Below are 19883 nucleotides of genomic sequence, written 5' to 3' on the forward strand. Positions count from 1 at the left end.
TGATATCTGCTAGATTTCTCTATTGTAAAGATATGGTTTGTCTTTGTAATTAACAGGATATCTGAGGGATGATATTTTGTAGCATGTGCATATCCTATTCCCTGTCAATTTTTCCCCAAGATTTTAGCATTTATTGATGACTTCTACCTAAAGAAATCATTACATCAGTGCTTGCAAGGTGTTGGTTTTCTAATTCTGGAATCCTTTCTTTACTCTGCTGTTTTTAAAAAATATCATTATTAACTCATGGATTCTATTCAAGAGTGATGATTCATTACTGACATTACCGACTTTATTTTTTGTTCTGAAATTGGCCCTAGTTTGATGAGTGGGAGACCTTTCAAGTTGACTCCTGTGTCCTTTTCAGAAGTTGCCATCAGTTTTTCAGTACTTCTTCCTTTACAGCACAACAGAATGTTCACCTTGTATCTTCTCTGCTCCAGACCTACAAATAGCCATTTCTCAAATAGGTGGTTTCTCTTGTTTAGGAATGGTGTTTAAAAATCAAGATATTGGTGAGAAGGGTGTCATTGGTTCTAACGTCCTTTTGCAGCAGACAGAGCTAAGAAGATATATCTGGAGGTTATAGTGGTACCTCCACATGCAATTCCATACCACAGGTTCTTCCTCTTCCTGACACATTTCAGATTTCTTTCCCTTCCTTTCACAGTGAGAATCATAGTTATTAACCATATCCATAAATTTACTACAGTACATGCAAAATACTGCTGAAATTACCAAACCACTACTACTACCAACCACAAACTTATGTACAATTTAAGATTTCTCTTTGTCCTGAGAATATATTCCCTGAGGCAATAGAGTCAGACTCTTTGGTTCCAAAGTTGCTTAAATAAATTTTTTTTCTCTATGATTATGTCATTAATTTGATAATACGGTTAGGTTAATTTTCTTCTGTTTTATTCAGTTTTAGAGCTCTCTCCCTCATCTTTATATATGTAATTGTATTATTTACTTAATTTTATGTTAAGATATGTAAAACATATGGTTCAAAGTAAAATACGTAGAATACTATATACACACTTTTTTATGTTTTGCTTTTATCACTTAATCTATTCTTGGAAATCACTATATATTAGTTCATAGAGATCTTTAATTCTTTTTTCAGTGGTGTTCTGGTAGAGTTACCCTAATTTATTTAACTAGCTACCAATGAGTGTGCAGATAGGTTGTTTCCATATGTTTCTACAAATAACTCCAAACTGAATGACCTTGTACATATACTTTGTGGTTGTTTTTGTAGGTGTATTTTCAGGATAAGTTCCTGGCAGTAGATTGCTCATTCCAAAGGTAGAAGGGAATATAGCATTATTAGATATTGCTAAATCTCCCTCATTAAGGGCTGGGATAGTTTACATTCTCATCAACCATATTTGGATGCCTTCTTCCCCTCACCTGGCTCTGTTGTCAATTTTTGAAATTTTTCTTTTTAAGAGACGGGGTCTTGCTTTGTCACTCAGGCTGGAGTGCAGTGGCACAATCATAGCTCACTGCTGCCTCAGATTTCTGGGCTCAAGTGATCCTCCCACCTCAGCCTCCAAGTGACTGAGACTACAGCCTCCCAAGTGGCTAGGAGCACACCACCATGCCCTTTTTTTTTTTTTTTTTTCTAATTTTTTTCTAGAGATCAAGTCTCACCATTATTCCAAGGCTAATTTTGGCTTGTTTGATGGGTGAGAAATGGCATCTCTGTGTGTTTTATCTGATATCAGAATCACAACCCTGCTTTGTCCCAACTCTTTATTCTTAGGCATTTGAATTACTCTATTTTAGGTGTTAGATTTTGCTTTGTGAGACAATTTTCATGTATTTTTATTTAATAGAGATTTTTAAGCTCATTTTACATTTATAAATATGACCAATAAATTTCATCTCATCTGTCATTTTAGATTTTATGTATATATAGTTTATATCGGGTTATTGTGTTTTGTATGTGGCCCATTCCTTTTCTTTTGAAATAATTTATTTTGGTTATGGGGAAGGTTGTATTATTATTTTAGTGATTATTAAATGTAAGCTTTATATGCCCTTCATTCCTTTTTCCCTTACTTGATCTATATTTGGTTTGTCAGCTTTAAATCAGGTCCGTTGAGTCTACCTATGGAACAATTCATTAGCTTATCCTATTTTACCGTTTCTGTCTCTTTTCTCCTTCTATTTTAAGTTCATTATTTCTATTTTTCAGAACACGTAACATATGTTTCCTTACTCTTCCACCCTGGTTCCCTCCTTTGCTTTTATCTTAGATTTGCAAATAAATATGTTTCATGCATCATCAGTTCTTTAGCGAGTCATATCATGGTTGGACAAAACACATCTGCTAGATTACCTAGAAAGGGCTTGTAAGTGCAGTATACCCTGGGTTTTTAATTGTATAAAATGTCTTCTAGAGGCTTGGTATTTGAAGGATAGCTTCACTGATAGTTTTTTCCCCACAGGTAACCCTTTATTTATTTATTTATGTATTTTTTGGTGTGGAGGTCCAGGAGACTTTTTTTCTTAAAGTGTACTGTTACAGATTAGACGCAGGTACAAAGCATATTAGGTCTTATTTGCCAGTTTTCTTTATTAGTTACTTTTTCTTGAATACTTTCAACCTCTGTGTTGCTTTTTGTTCTCTTTCCCATGTTTATGCCTTTCCTCAATGCTCCTGATTATATTTTCAGTTGAATCACTTCTCCCTCGGACACCTTGTAATTAGTTTTTATTTCTAATATAATTTAGTGCTCAGTTTATTTCCAGGGTTTAATCAACTCTGGTTTTACATCTTCCTGGTTTTTGTTCTGTCCATATATTTTAAAACTATTTCTTTGAGCTATATTTCCATATCTTCAGATTCTATTTCAGTGTGTTTCACTTAGGTTCAGATGTGTTTCATTTTTGTGCTGTTGCAAATTTTTGAGTAGAATTTTAATCAACTGCAATATTTTGATTCTCTTTTTATACTTTGTTGTTACAGAACATTGGGTAGGTATTTGTCTGTTAGTCTCCATTCATTTTGAGATGTTCTATTTTCTTAGATCATTAGTAGCATTTGTGTGTAGAAACAGGTGGGAATTTGAATGACTTATTAAGTCTCCTAGTTCAAAAGAACAATAATATTTTGATACAGTAAGAATCATTTGATTTTATCAATGCATTTGGAGGGAGTGAGAGGAGGGTAGATGGCCTTCTGATTTAGTGATTCTTCGTTGCTTTAATATGACTTCTGATTTTCATTATTTTCTTTTTTTGAGACAGGGTCTCACTCTGTTGCCCAGGCTAGAGTGCAGTGGCATGATTATGGCTCACTGCAGCTTTGACCTCCTGGGTTCAAGTGATTCTCCCACCTCAGCTTCCTGAGTAGCTGGGACCACAGGCGCCTGTCACCATGCCCGACTAATTTGTGTGTGTGTGTGTGTGTGTGTGTGTATTTTTTGTAGCCGCAAAAAAATACAACATGGTTGAGCCATGTCGCCCAGGCTAGTCTCAAACTCCTGAGATAAAGTGATTTTCTTCACTTTTGTATCTCTTTCTCCATCAAGTCTTCAAGGGGTTCCCTTTCTAATTCGCTCCTTCACTCCCAGAACTGGTGCCTTTCTATAATTTCCATCTCTGCTCCGTTGCACTCTGGGCTCCATGCAGGTCTCAGATCTGTTCACCATATTTCTCTACTGTGGAGGGGCTTTCTCTGTGTAAGACTATTCTATTTGTGTCTCACCATTACTGGGCTTCTGCTTCCTTTTACTTTTCTGCTGTCTCTATCTGACTTTCTGCTCTGGAGTGATCTCAATAGGGTTCTGCTGGATTTGAGTATTTTTCTCCTGCTTATGTGTAATTTGAGGTTTGTTGTGTTCCTTTTTTCCTAGTTATGATATAAATCTGTGTTTAAAAATTTCATAGTTTCTCTTTGTTTTATCTTTATGTTGTTTTGAAGGATGCATGGGGAGATTAAGATTTAGATGGCTTTCATTATCCTACTGAAACCAGGATTAGATTCTTTAGATCCTATTCTGGATAGGAAGCAAATAGAACACTGCATATTTCCTTCTCTTTGCTTTTTTTTTTTTTTTTTTGAGATGGAGTCTCGCTCTGTCACCCAGGCTGGAGTGCAGTGGCGCAATCTTGGCTCACCACAACCTCTGCCTCCCAGGTTCAAGTGATTCTTCTGCCTCAGCCTCCTGAGTAGCTGGGACTACAAGCATGCGCCACCACACCCAGCTAATTTTTGTATTTTTAGTAGAGACGGGGTTTCACCGTGTTGGCCAGGATGGTCTCAATCTCCTGACCTCGTGATCTGCCTGCCTCAGGCTCCCAAAGTGCTGGGATTACAGCTATGAGCTTTGCATTCTTGCCATAGGCATCTTAATTCTTCCTTAAGAAAGATAGATGCAGTTAATTAAAGTTGGAGATGTCATAGGACAAATTAGTATTATGCTGTAAAGTTACCCAGGCTTAGACTGGTGGCACTAAGGATTGGCAGATGTAGAAAGTGAAAATAGATGTTAATTTGAATTTCAGATAAGCAATGAATAACTTTGTGGTATAAGTATGTCCCATCCAATATATGGGATCTACTTATACTAAAAAAGTTTTTCTTGTTTATCTGAAATTCAAATGTAACTGGAGGTCTTGTATTTTATCTAGCAGCTCTACTTTAGGGAAAGAAATGTTTGTTACTATTTTTCATAGTCCACGTGGTACCTAGAATGATACCTGGGATCGTGCTGAGCAAAAAGCGTGTGCAAAATATTTGTTGAATTAAATATGCAAATTTAATTTAATAAACTTAGTGATCATAAGATATTATTTCCTAATGAAATGTGAGGATAACAAAAAAAAGTTCAATTCAATTCTATTCAATTTCAGTTGGACTAAAACTTTTTTTTCAAGTTATATGAATTGATGTTCTACTTAATGGTTTTCTTCATGTTTGATTTTTCAAATAACCTTTACGAATCCTACTATCCACTTTAGGAGGCCGAGGTGGGTGGATCACGAGGTCAGAAGATTGAGACCAGCCTGACAAACATGGTGAAACCCTGTCTCTACTAAAAATACAAAAACTAGCCAGGCATGGTGGCGGGCGCCTGTAGTCCCAGCTACTCGGGAGGCTGAGGCAGGAGAATCGCTTGAACCCGGGAGTCGGAGGTTGCAGTGAGCCAAGATCGCGCCACTGCACTCCAGCCTGGTGACAGAGCGAGACTCCGTCTTGAGGAAAAAAAAAAAAATCCTACTACCTTAAACTGTCACAAGGTGGAGTATATATATATTTATGTATGAGAGATAGATCATATATAGCTAGATAAGTGTAATGAAAGCTAGATTGGTAGATACATGGAGCAATCACAAAAGCTAAGGAATAACCGTATTTCAGACTATCTTTTTTCTACCCTACAATCATACTTCATTATTACCTGCCTTATATCCCTTGGTTTATGTTTAGGTAGCTCTGGTGGAGATTACCTAATCTCAGAGAAGGCAAACTGTCTCCTAGCCCTAGGGAATAAATCATGAATAGTCCAAGCCAGTCATGGGATGCATGTGCACTGTACCGGGGATGAAGAAAGAGATATACCAGTGACCCAGTTTTTAGCCAAATAACAACTACTGATGAAGTTGATACTGAGGGATTTCTTTCTCTTAGGAGAGAAAGCCTTTTGTGATGTCTTTCTTTCTACTTGGGATACTGATGAGGGATATCATACAGGGAGCTGTGGCAGTTATCCTGAAATCAGGAGGCACTTTCAGAGGACAAAGGGCCAACAGCTAAGTCTGGTGGCTGAGAAAATAGTCTGGTTCTGTAATGATGTCATTAACTTGGAATCACCAACTTTCAGATTAACTGGATGATAATTAAATGCTTTTTCTGATGAAGGTTAATTGGGGCTTTTTTTCCTTGCAGCTAAAAACATTCCAAACTATTAATGGTACAAACTTCTCACTAGAAAGTAACTTCAGGAATTTATAGGTTAAACACATCCTTTTAAAGGAAGTTTTATTTTTTGTTTGTCTTAGTTAGAATCTTTGGAGGACTGTGATCTATCACTTTATTGTTCACTGTGCCCTTTCTTTTTTAATGAAAAATAAGGTGTTGGAGAATAAAGTGGAAAGGGCTGCATTTTTCTGCTGTGTCGACTGAGCAGCTTTTTGGATCTCTGTAACTCCAATTTAACATCTTTCAACATCTTTCTCCACTTTTTCCACTTTGGAAAGCCCTGTTCTAAATAATCAGTGAAAACATACCACTGTCAGACATGAGGATGTTTGGACTTTGATTGTCTGTAAGGTGTTTATGTTAGTTACCCATGAAGAGCTTACTAATTAGATAGAAAAGACAACATGCTTGGAAAACTATGTTGCTGAATGTGGCTGTGGAAAGCTGCTACCCTAGTGTTGAATTTAATTGTGTTAATGTTATTCCTTTCATTAATGAATGGAAAAAATGTGGTTTAGGTTACAGGAACAGTATTCCAGTTTACCTTGAATATGCCACTGTAAGAGGTTAGGAGTTACTATAAAGTTCAGTGTCCTTGCTCTATACACGAAGATGTGTCACTGTGTTTGGGTAGTGACTTTTCTGGAATTATTATTTTTCTCTAACAAGAAATTCTGTTGGATGCTATTAAAGCAAGTTGCTTGGTTAGATTCTCGAGAGGATTCGACATTTTTTATTAATAAGAAAAACATTTGCAATTACGCTTGCTAGTGGAGGATAAAAATGAGTTTGTTTTCTTGCTCATTATACTCCAGGGTCTGGAGAGAATCTCACCAGGTCGAAGAGGCAATCTTCTCTGTAGGTTCCTTTATTGAGTGGCCAATCAAATGCATTATGGGATCCTTCATCTTTTCTGAAGCCTCTGCTACTTGCCACTGTGCAAGAAGCCCTGGACATATTATTGGCCTGTCCAAGCAAAGTGTTTCATTTTCCTTGCAAGCAACTTTGTAGATTTTATACTAGTTTACATCTTCAAGTGGACAATAAAAGCAAAGATGTCAGGTAGATTTGGACAATTATTTTTATTCAGCCTAAAAGGAATGATATTAAAGTGGTCTTTTTAGTAGCTATCAGAATTGATTTTGCTGATTGTCAGAAGTGAGATGGTTTTTGCTTTACCTTGTAAGTAGATTTATTTTTCTGTGGATACATCATAGCAATAGCATATTATCATGCTCTTTAAACATCACACATACCACAGTGTGGATTGTTTTTGTCGTAAGTAATTTTTTTCTTTTAAAATTTTTATTTGAAATGTGGAAATGTGTTTTGTTTTTAAATTTTAAATGACACTAGGTTGGGAACCTCAATTTTGCTCTGACTTGCTCTTCCATGGCCAGAGTTTATTGCCTGGTGCCTATAAAAGCCTCTTTCCAAAATGAAGTTTCAGTGTTTATTGAATAAATGTCAGCTCAGTAACAGAAAAACTGTAAAGAACTCAGGGTATAAATTTAATAACACATTTCCCTTAATGTCATGCAAGGTCTCTTTTTTATTTCCTTCATAAATATTACCATGATCTCTAATTATAGTTTGTCTTATTTGCCTACTTATTTAGTATCCATCTGCCCAAATTTGAATATCACCTTCATGAAGATTAGATCATGTGTTTTCTCATTCCCAGATGTAGACTTAGTATCTAAAAGGCATTGAATAAGCACGGTTGGAAATTTTAAAAAATAAACACACACAAGCAAATGAATACATGGTTCGACAGTTTACAGATGTAGTATAACTGTAATGTAACTGCCATTGCTTCTATTATGGGATAAACCATTATGCAATAGATATACGTCCTTCAGAAGGACTTTCAGATAACTCAGCTATGACAAACACACATTAATTACTAAATCCTACACATCAGATTGAAAATTCTCTTAGTGTTCACGTGAATGAAAAAGCCATATTAACTTCCATGTCTGTCAAGCCTTCAAATGGCTTTATCCCCAGTGGACATCTGACTGCAAAGTATGGGGGGGCCCCAAGTGAAAACCACACAGCTGATCCTACTCAACCCGTAGAACTGTGAGTGGCAATGATAAATTATTGTTTCTGGCCATTATGTTTTGGGATAGTTGGCTTGTGCAATATGGGAAAAACAAAAATTTAGCAATATAAACTTCAACTATTGATACTAAGTTATTCTCCTTTTCTAAGCAGCACACCTTTATTTGAGGTCATTATGTGTATTAGACATACTCTTTGATTATATAAAAGCATAACAATGAGTTATACCTGAAGAAGTCATGTTACTAGGAAAAAGAAAAGATTCGTGAGGGTCACTGTGGGCTAGTGTGTTGGCAAGAAAGCAAAGTGGAATTCAGATTTTGTCTCCAACTACTTATAGTCCATGTGGGTCTTAAGACACCTTACCTCTTCTGATATGGTTGCTTGATTTTATATTACTCCCTGTTTTCTGAGCTTCCATACCACAATTGCTTCAGATTTCTTACAGAAATAAATGTATTTTGGGTAGTAACTTATTAGAGGGCATGGCAAAAATCCTTTAGAACTGTTAGAATATTCAAAAAGTTGAGCCAGTAATCTCATAGATCTAGAGAGGAGCAAAGTCAAAAAAATCTGGAAAGACCCATCTGAAATTCTGCATCCCCTTTATTTTTAGATATAATTTCAATGCACTTAGAAGCCTTTTTTGTCCTTTAAGGTATCTACCTTAGCACCTTAATTTGAGACAGAAATTAGGGGACCACTGTTAATGTTTAATACCAAAAGTCTGCTGCTCTCTGTTGAGTTTAAACAGGTTAAACTTGTATTTTACTAGGACATATCAAGTGGTTCTTGTTCTTAGAGGGGCCAAGACTATTTAATGATCACGTGTCCATCACTTGAATGTGCACAGCTTCATTGTTTTGTGCATTTGATCCTCTCTTCCTCTTCCATGCCTCTGTGTCCTCTTCTTTTCATATATATGCCACCTGTGTGACTTGGCTTTGAAAATATCCCTCGAAAGCATCTTAACTATAGGAGTTTTAGGGGTTGACTTAAGGAAGCTGAGGTGGCTTTTACTGTTCAGAAGTTCTGCAGAGTCCTGGAAAGAGGTGTAGCCTTCAGTAAAAATTTGAGACATTGAAATGTGATAGGACTTGGAGAGTAAATTGTGTATGCTTTTCTATTTATTTGTCTGTCTGTCTGTTAATTCGTCTGTTCACTCATTCATTGAAAAGATAATGATTATGTTGTCAAAAGCGGATCGCAGAATGAATGAAGGTTTGGGAGGATATTGTATAAATATATCCCTGTGCTGCTTGATTTGCTCAACTGAAAAATGGATTGGTTTCTCATCTAAAAAATAGCTACCATTGTATTGCTTGAGATTATTGTCATTTTTGAAGCAATATAAATGAAGAAAGATGACATATTAATAAAGTTGTTTTTCAGTATTTTCAAATGATGTTTAAATTCCCTCTCCTTGACCCTATATGTCTCCAACATTAGAAAAAAAATTATTTCCCATAATTTTTTCTCAACCTTTCTTTTTGTGTGTGACTTTGAAGAAATAAAAGAACTAGGAACTGAAGCCCGTTGGTTGTGCTTATCCAAGCCACACCACATTCTACTCATTTTTTAAAAAGGAAAAAGTACTCCATTCTATGAGAACTGCTTCCTGAGACCTCAGTGAACAGAGAGGAGGCAGAGGTTTCTGAGCAGATTTATGCTCAGAGGGGACCAAGAGAGTGAAGAGTTCTGTGCAAGCAGAATTTTGCAAAGAATAGAAACAAAAAAATTACATTTTAGAAAAGAACGAGAGCTGCTTACTGCTCATGTTCCCATAATTACTAAATAATGCAGTTCAGTTGCTTCTAAAATTTATTTTTATGAGCTCCAGCATAGGAATTGTTTCTTGGCATATAAGCGCTTAAGGAAAACATTTTAGTTGAGATCATCCATAAGCAAACATGATTAACTAATATACTAATTACACAATTTGTGTGAGAGGGTAATGTGTTAAGAAATATTTGATTTTTGATTCATAGTCAGCCAGGAAGAAAGTCATTTGGCAAAACTGAATTTCTCCTCAACTTATGATGGAATTGCTGTGTGACCTCAAAAGGAAAACAATATTCAAATTGAACCATATACCAAAACCAGAGGAGAGTTGAACAGAATTCGCTTCTGTCATGCCTTGTGTTATTCCAAACAAACTTCTGCATCCCTGAGCTCCTCTCGACAGCAGAAATTTCCCACCAGACCTATAAGCCCACCTGTTGCTATGTTACCGCCCTTCTGACTTCTGCCAGGAGGACTGAACTTTGTTAGTTGCATATTAGAATAATCAACAACCCCAAATGAATGTCTTCTCTTCTCATAGAATTCCCTGTGAAGGCTTCGGTCCCTGCACATTCCCTATGTTCTTTCTTAGACCTTTACATTGACAATGCCCCATTATGAGTTAATGTGCAGAAGATGAAGATTTCTACATCTTATTTACACCTTCTTTATTACCTGTATTATATTACCTGTATTATATATCTGAAGAAAGAGGAAGAGAGGGAGAGAGAGAGATTTATCACGAAGGATTGGTTCATGTGATAATGGAGGCTGAGAAGTCCTAAGATCTGATATCTGGAAGGTGGAAGCCTAGGAAAGCCAATAGTTCTAGTCCAAGCTCTGAAGGCTGGAGAACCAGGAGAGCAAAGGGTGTAAGTCCCAGTCTGAATCTGAAGACAGAAGAAACAGGAGCAACAGTGCCTAAGGGCAGGAGAAGATGGATGTCTCAGCTCTACCAGAGAAAGCAAATTCACTCTTCCTCTGACTTTTTGTTGTATTCTGCCCCTCAACAGATCAGATGATACCCACCTACATTGTGTGGACAGTTTTCTTTTACTAGCTCAATCTATCCAAACGCTAATCCCTTCTGGAAGCACGTGCACAGACATATCCAGAAATACTGTTTACCAGCTCTCTGGGCATTCCTTAACCCAGTCAAGTAACACATAAAACTAACCATCATGCCCTCTCACAAAATATTGATTTATGAATTATTGAGTATTTTTATTATGAACTTTAAAGATTATAAATATATAATAATAATACAGCACAAGTGGCTTGTAATTTCATTAGGAAGATAAAACACGTATATAACCAAAGATGACTAATATGAAGAGTGGTGGATGGGTGAGCAGAAAAACACTGGGCTTTCATTGAAAAGAGTGTTCAATGGAATGCCCAGGGATTTTAGAATTTGCTTTAGAATCATATACTGGAAAAATTTAGGTGTTCTCATTGCCTTTCTTCCCCAATTTTACAGCCAACTCTCAGAGAAGCGGCTTCAACTTGATGCATGGATTTTCTCCTGCCCATCTGGTTTGGCCAACTTCCCTTAGACTGATAACCTTAAACATTAGTGAGCTTTTGCTATGTAGCAAACCATGCCCTCCTCACCTCTCCAGCCCCAGCTCTTCCCATTTTTCTCATCTCCCACCTCACCTCACCTTTTGTAACCTGTATTCTCCAGCTATACTGACTGTCTTAAGTTCCTTTAACATTCCAGTCTCACTACGATTATTTTATACTTTTACCAAGATGGAACTTACATTCTTCATCCCTGACTTGCCCTTTGGCTAGTCAGCTTGTATTAGGGGCTCAGTTTAAATGTTATGTTCTCAAGAAAGTTCTCTTAGCCTTCCTACACTTCCCCCTGACTGGGTTCCATGTTCCCACAGTATCCTGACAAACTGTGTTAATGATACCTAACATGTATTGCCAGAGGGCAAGTGGGGGATGGAGAGGATATGTTCCATCTTGGTAAAGGTATGGACCAACCGTAGTGGGCTGTTTCCAGTGGTACACTGGATCCACTTTCTGTAACTCATGAACAATTTTTTGCAATTGGTTGTCTGTTGCGTGGACTAGACTTCAAGGACCTAACAATAGGGACAGTGTCATGGCCAGTATGGTGACTGGAATGTAGTAAGTGAGAAGGAGAAGTGACAATAGAGATGGAGGCCATGGTTTCAGACCTAGATTTCTGAAGCCTAAGTCAGTTTTTTGAACTGAGGTACTTGAGGTTGGTGTGAACCCTGGCAGCTCCAGAGAGCTATCCATATAAAAGATGAGCTTGTTCTTGGAGCCTCAGAAATGCCCACTAACTTGTAGAAGCATAAAACATGGTTTACCACCAAGGCTGGGTAATATAATGGAAACCGGTTCTCCATACACTAATATGAGACTTGTAAAGATTCCTTAAAGGTGACACAAGATGTGTTTGTTGGTTTCTTGGTTTTTATTTTGTTAAATGGTTTTAAGACTGAAAGTTTCTAATGCACGATGGGTCAGGTTTGGAAAGATTCAAAGAGGGTCACAAAATGTACAAATGAGAAATGCCATCCACTTAACTAAAGCTAAAGACCATCTAGTTATACTTCGACTTCTATGCTTTGATTTATTAACCCTCAATTATGAGTAGAATTTTGGAACGGGATTTATTCTGCTTTCCTCTCTATAAGCATATCTTATAGATCACAGCCTTCTTCTCTCAACCTCCACTATTTTCTGATGTTCCCTTGGCATTATGTCTGATGCTCTTAACATTTCTAACTGAGAAATGATCTTATGTCAAGACTGTATCATAGTAGATGGGGACCATAGTTCTAGCAGAGTTGGAATAGTGGTATAAATGTGTGGAGTAAAAAGGATGATTTATAGGATACCAAAAACGTTTGACCAGTGTGCCAAAAGGACGTTGCATGCTGTTTCTTCCTTGTGCACCCCATCCCCAGGCTCCATTTCCCAGTTCCAGCCCACGACCTCAAATGTAAAATAATTCAGGTCATCTGAGCTAACCTTACAAATGATCAATTGCCCTTTCAACTTTGCCAATCTATCCCTCCAGACAATGAAGAAAATCATCCTCTCCTTATTTTATGATAATCAATCTCCTTTTTTAAAAAAACTAAAATTTTCTTCCCTAAATTATAAGAAGGCTGTTGCCCCTATATAGGTGCTGCCATCAACAGTAGCATGATCATAACAGCCACCAATTGTTATGTACTTTATCTTCTTTAATCTTCATAGCAATTATCTGTGTTCAAACTACAGATGAGGTTTTAAGAATTTAGGTGACTTGACACTCAAGTCATACAGCTGGAAAGTAGCAGAGGTAGAATTCCAACTCTCCTCTGCCCAGTTCCCTTTAGCTCACCTCCTTATCTGCTCTGCTGAATTTGGTGGTGTTGAAATGTATTGGGCTTCCATGGGATTTCTGGATAATCCACAGACTGAATAATCATCCTCTGAATAATTGGACAGAGCATCTGTTTCGTCTGGGGGCAATTGTGTGTGTGTGATAACTAAAGATTTGAAGTCCATCAAATTGACTCATTAAGTATTGTAATAAACATCTTAGGACTTAACTACCTTGATTTGTATTTCCAAGAATCTGTAAAGGCACCTGCAGTTTTGGAGGTATAGAATCTCTACTTCGTATACCTCAAAAAGAACCCATCAACTTACGGCCTTCCTCACACATGTCAAATGTTCATTTTTAAAAGGTAATCTTGAGAGGGAAAGGTTAAAGAAGGTCTCCTCCAAAAAAAAAAAAAAAAAAAAAAATGCATGAGGGAGTGAAACTATTGTCTGAAACTGCAAAGGGGAGAACGGAGCCGTGGGTAGTTCCCAAGTGCTGAGAAGCAGATTTCAGATCCATTGGAAGGCACGACTTAATCAGAAATGGAGCAGGACTAACCATAGCAGGCTATTTCCAGTGGTACCCTGGATCCACCTTCTGTAAGTCATGAACATTGATTGTTACACATTTAGAAATTTTGCAGTTGTGGTAGTTTAAAACTAGCCATGATGCGAGTATTTACACTGTGGAAATTGGGAAACACTAATACATAAGGGCTGTTTTTTAAAGCAGGGCTCCCCAAGCCCTGGGCTGCGGACCAGTATTGATCATGGCCTGTTAGGAACTGGGCTGCACAGCAGGAGGTGAGTGGCAGGTGAGCATTACTGCCTGAACTCCGCCTCCTGTCAAATCAGCAGCGCCTTCAGATTCTCAGAGGAGCACGAACCCTGTTGTGAACTGCGCATGCGAAGGATCTAGGTTGCATGCTCCTTATGAGAATCTAAGCAATGCCCCATGATCTGAGGTGGAACAGTTTCATCCTGAAACCACCCCACATCCGTGGAAAAATTGTCTTCCACAAAACCAGTTCCTGGTGTCAAAAAGGTTGGGGACTGCTATTCTAAAGAACTGATTTACCAGCACTTTATTGCCTATTTAATAAAGAAGTGAATTTCCTGTTGCTGAAAATTTTCAAATATAAACTTGGTGTTTCCAGAAAGATGTGATGGAATAAGGAAAAATTAGGTCTCTAAGGTCTTAACTGTATTCCACTTTATCACTTGAAGGTACTCATCAAAGTGCTAAGGCCAGAGTGATTTCTGTTATTTGAGTTTCTTTACTGGAACCTTTCTCCAACATCCACGCCTTATCTCCTCCTTATCTACCCTCATCTGAATTTGCTTGCTTTTGGCCCTGCTCTAAGCCCTTTCTGTTTTAGTTTTAACACAAGCGTTACATAGTCCTATGCTGTGGTGTCAGACTGCTTGGGTTTGAATCCTAATTTCACACTGGCCAGCTGTTTGAATTCTGGAAGGTTACCTAGTCTCATTTTCTTTATCTGTTAAAAGCAAATGACAAAAGTACCTCTTGCAAATGGTTGTTGTAAATTTAAATGATGGTAATCCAGATAAAGTGATTAGTAAAATGCTTGGCCATGGTAAGGACCTAGTAAATGGTAGCTATATTTTCACTTAAGGCGTATCAATTCTTTTTTTTTCTTTAGCTTCTAACAACTCCTGAACTCCAAATTTTACAAAGAATTTCAAGTATATGTACCCTTTACCTAGTTGATTAGATGTGTGTCTTCATTTGTCTGTAAAGCAGGTTTTTGTATATTTAATTTTATTTTCTTGTTAATGTTGTATAGTCGGAGATGAAGTCTTATAAGCCACTGTATCAATAATAATGAACAACAAATGTTTTCATTGTTAGCAGATTATTGACAGCATTTAAATTGGCAGTTCATTGGAGACCCTCAGAACTTAGAGAAATTTAAAAAATATAATACCGAAAGCCCTCCCACCCACAAACCCTGCCAGCACCTCCCACCTCAGTCTTAAAATGATGATGATGAGAACATAATAAAGGTGTTTATTTGGGGTATAAACTATCTTTCATTGAGCTGTGAGATGTTTATGAAGACCCAAGAGAAGTGGACACACCCAGAGTGGTTTATAAGCAGAATAGCTCATAACCCTGGTATGGAAAAGGCCATTTCTCGAACTCACAGGACAATGTCTTTAAAATTTCATTCCTAAAAAAGTACAAACTGATATGGATAAGAAAGTGGAGACCTTGTGATAATGGTTGTTTCTTCAGGGTATTTTCCATTTTATGTGTCCAGTGTCCTTTCTAAATACTTAATAGACCATCACTGAAGTACAGTGCATTATTCAGAACTGAAAATACCTACATTTACTATATTTATCTTGCATATACTGTGCACATATGTGGTTTGCAATAGCTTCAAATATGCTGGAAATTTCTGACCGGCCCCTTTGGCGAACACCAGGCTGTGGGCTGCGTGTGTGGTAACACAATTCTAGACACTCTTCTTTAGTTCCAGCTCTGGCAGAGACCTTCTCACCATGGTTGATGATGTATGAGGGAATCATGGCTAATATGTGTTCCGTTTGCCTCTGGGTGCTGCTGTAACATAGATTCCTGGCAAGTAAATAGGGCCTAGTTTAAAGACCATTTCAACTAGGCAGTTAAGGAAATGAACTCATTTTCATCTCTGGTCAGCGTTGGGTGACATCAGTATTTCCCATAGCCTTTGGTCTCTGGATTCTTGAGGTATAGGAAACAACTACATTGGAAACATATTTGGAAGCCTGGGCCACTTGAAATGCATTAAAAGTCGAAGATCCACATTCAGGATTCAGGGTTCTGATTTAAATGCCCTCTGACCTTATTACTCACATTTGCAAAAGACACCCTAGGCTTTAACATTCCTTTTTGTCATCTGTATTTTGGTTGCTTGCTATATTAGATTATCCGTATGAAAGCATCAGTTGGATATTTCTTCTCTTTCACCTCCTACCATGGTGATGTATATAAAGAAAACAAGCAAAAAGGTGGTACAAGAATATTTAATGGTAAAGTCAGATTCAACAGAAGCAGAGGTGGAAGAAAGGAACCTAGTTGCTTCTCTTTTAACACACATGTTTTCCGTAGACGGCTGGTTTTCTTCAATTTTCGTAATTACAATTTCAGGCAGCATCCCTCCACTCCAGGCCGGTTATCCCATTTGTGGGTTACCCATTTCCTGTGCATTTTCTTCCTCCAGCCCACCTCTTGGCCACATTAACATGACTTCATGTCACAATCGATACCGCAGGTGGCCCCGGCAGGTTTTGAAAGGAGAATGGAATAAAAACCTGTCAAGGTTGCTTTGTGTTAAATTAAAATATTTGGTGAGGAGAGGCCCAAAAACTCTTGGCCAGAATGAGGCTTCTGAAAAACGGAGGCATTTCAGAAATCTACACTATTTTTTTTAATCAATCTTTGTTAACCAAATGTTAGCTGGCTGTGTATCTTGGAAGAAGTCAGTGCAGTACACATAGTAGAAATAAAGTTGAGAATATGCCCCCATTTTGGGGATATAATTAGCCAATATTTTTGAAATCCTAGGTCAGACTTAGTTTATTGCATGGTCTTCTAAGGGCTTAGAGTCAGGGAGACAAAATTCACACCCAAGATTCAACAGTCAACAACAGTTTGGCAGAATTCACTGGGTCGGTGTTGGATTGCATAGAACAGAGAGAGAGGGAGAGACAGAGAGAGAGAGAAAGTGTGTGTGTGGGTTGCGGGGGTGTATTTCTAAGTTCAGAGAAGAGAAAAAGACAAGTAGGCTGAAAAAGGCTATGTGTTAAGAGGTAGGTCCAGAGCTGGGCCCCAAAAACTGAAGGCACGAGGGAGAGAGAATTCGGGTTAGTAGAGCAGAATAGTAGAGTGTGTGTGTTCGGGGCCTCAAGTGCCAGAAAGAAGTCAGGAAGATGGGGGAAAGATACAAATGTTCATAAAACTGTAGAAGCCCCTGTTCTCTAGGAAATCAGTGTTGTCTGTCATAAAAACGTGGGTGCACCCTTTCTTAGAATGAATCCTTGAAACTACTCAAATGTATTTATAACACTCAACAACAGGCAGTCTCATTTGGGGAATAAATTAATTAACAAATTTATTTCAGAGGCATTGGAAGCACCTGTAAGGGATGAGGTTTGGAAAGGAGCTTCCGCTTAGGATGTAGTTGGAATAAAAGCCGAGTTGTGGCCTACAACACCCTGAATGATCTGACCATGCCTCCGCTTCTAACTTTCTGCCTTCTGTGCCATTCTCGCCCTGTTCTCTAAGCTCCAACGATACCCATCCTACCCATCCTCTTTCTCTTTCTTTGATACGCTGAACTCTTTCCTGCCTTACCATCTTTGCTTTGCTGTGTCCTCTGCCAGGACACTTGTCCCTAGGCTCTTGGGCAGACCATCTCCTTCTCACATTTCACGTTTGCAGAGACTAGAGTCTTTTTTCTGACCATCTCATCTAAAGTGGTGTACTCAGATCCCTCAGCATTCACCATCATATCACAGTGTTTAAAACACAAGGAGCCTTTAAAACACAGGGAGCTCTCTGAATGGTCTTGTTTATTTGGTGGTTTATCTTCTGTGTCTCACCTTTAGGACAGGGACCTCATCTGCCTTGTGCACAGCCATACCCTAGCATATAAATTCAAGCCAGGTAACTGAGGAACATATACTTTATAATTTCTTAATTATAGTAGGTACTCAGTGAAGTGTGTGCTAAGTGAATCCATGGCAGTGAAGTCTCCATTGTATTTAGGGCATATTAAGCTTCTATTCTCTTCTATTCCCGATATGCTGAACTATTTGTTACAATGCAGGAAGAAAGTAGTGAATGGGGAAAGACCTGGGGTGGCTTGTGTTGCTATGGAATTATGTAGCAGCACAGCTCTCCTCTTTTGTTCCTCTCCCGAGTCTTAAGAACCTGGAAAACAACATCACACAGAGGGATATTTCAAAGAGATGGACTTTAAAGGAACAATTGTGTGGGTTCGATGAATGCTAGTAAATTATGTCAGGAAAAGCTGCTGCCTTAATTTGTTTTTCAGAATGTTTGTATGTTGTAGCCATTGCAGAATGAAATTACTGTATATAATGAGCTCAGGTTCCATGTTTTACAGCCTGCCCCTCGAAGCCTTCACACACATTGTCCTGTGTAGGGCACCTTTCTGTACTTGGCACTATTCTTCTTTTCCTTCTCAAAGAAATAGTGCTGGATGAATTTGTCTACTGCCTACAAATTATGGTACAATAGCCATTGTTAATTTAGTGAAAGAAGTGTGGAGAACCAGTTATTTTTTTTCTCGCCCATGGGTTTTTCACAGGAGCACACACATCTGGCTGCTGTACAGAAGCTGCCTGGGTGGTTCCATTTGTAGCTGGATGGGCTTCTAGGCGCGTGTTTGAGAAATTATAAAGTATATGTTCTTCAGTGACATGGTTTGGATTTATAAATGAAATGCTATGATGCCTATTTGTATGTCATTAAAACATGTTAACAATAAAATGATACATCCATTTTTCTGCTGCTGAGATACACTTTATTTAATTTATGCTTTTCCAAAAGACTTACGGTATCAGAACAGGTCAGAGCTGGTGGCGGAGAGATTTCTGTTTCGCTTGCTTTTCCCACATCTTTCCTTCCTATCTTCTTCCCTTGTTCATGCTGGAGATCTATGTTTCTACACTAGCAGACAATGTGCCAAATTGCCGCTAATTTAATGCATTATCTTAAGAAGTAGAGCCAGGCACAATGGCTCACGCTTGTAATCCCAGCACTTTGGGAGGCAGAGGTGGGAGGATCGCTTGAGGCCAGGAGTTCAAGACCGGCCTGGGCAACAAAGCAAGACCTTGTTTCTGCAAAAAATTTAAAAGTTAGCTGGGCATGGTGGTGTGCCTTTGTAGTCTCAGCTACTCAGAAGGCTGAGGGAGAAGGATCCCATAAGCCCAGGAGTTTGAGGTTACAGTAAGCTCATCACACTACTACACTCCAGCCCGGGCAGTAGAGCAAAAAAAAAAAAAAAAAAAAAAAAAAAAAAAAAAAAAAAAAAAAAAAAGAAAGAAAGAAATAGGTAATTCTCCAGTTTCCTCACCATTTAGTAATCTTGCAGCATGCTCTTCTTCTTTCAGCACTGCAGTGACAATACGCATCCCTGCCAGTCTGACATGAATATCGAAGGAGCCTGGAAGAGAGGCTACACGGGAAAGAACATTGTGGTCACTATCCTGGATGACGGAATTGAGAGAACCCATCCAGATCTGATGCAAAACTACGTGAGTGTATGCTGTGGTTGGAAGGTCTTTCCTTCTGGGAAACAGAGAAACTCAGGATTACCAATAAGGTGGATAGCTACTGAAAAATGTGGCAACATACAATAGGGTATTGTGTTTTGCTTCTCTCTGGTAAAAGATGAGAATTCTTTGAATACAGGAAGCATGAGATAACCCTTTCAACTTTCCAGTGCCTTTGATGTTCTGACTTACAAAAAGAAAGCAATAAGGTAGCAGAAACTCCACCACCACACCATCTGCTACCAGCAACATTCGCTGTTCTCAACAATTTATCCAACCAGCCAGGCAATACTCTTTGTTTCTTTTATGGGGAAAAATGTACTTGGAACTTTTCTCCAGTTATCTGCTGGTCTTTTTCTCTCTCTGCTTCTTCTTTTTGTTTAAAGGACAGTAATGATCGGCCTCCCAGTAGTCTGTTGGAATCAATTCC

General features: G+C 38.3%; 1 protein-coding gene across 3 annotated transcripts in view; it reads left to right on the plus strand.

The window, feature by feature from the left end:
* PCSK5 (proprotein convertase subtilisin/kexin type 5) overlaps nucleotides 1-19883 on the plus strand; it is a 465201-nt gene that overhangs the window by 113856 nt on the left and 331462 nt on the right. For all 3 annotated transcript variants that reach the window (XM_032164318.1, XM_032164319.2, XM_032164320.1), the window contains exon 4: nucleotides 19292-19435. In XM_032164318.1, coding sequence (XP_032020209.1) covers nucleotides 19292-19435 — 144 coding nt within the window. The remainder of the gene's footprint in view (nucleotides 1-19291; nucleotides 19436-19883) is intronic.

The sequence above is a fragment of the Hylobates moloch genome, unplaced genomic scaffold, assembly GCF_009828535.3.
Source record: "Hylobates moloch isolate HMO894 unplaced genomic scaffold, HMol_V3 SCAFFOLD_10, whole genome shotgun sequence".
Lineage (NCBI taxonomy): Eukaryota > Metazoa > Chordata > Mammalia > Primates > Hylobatidae > Hylobates > Hylobates moloch.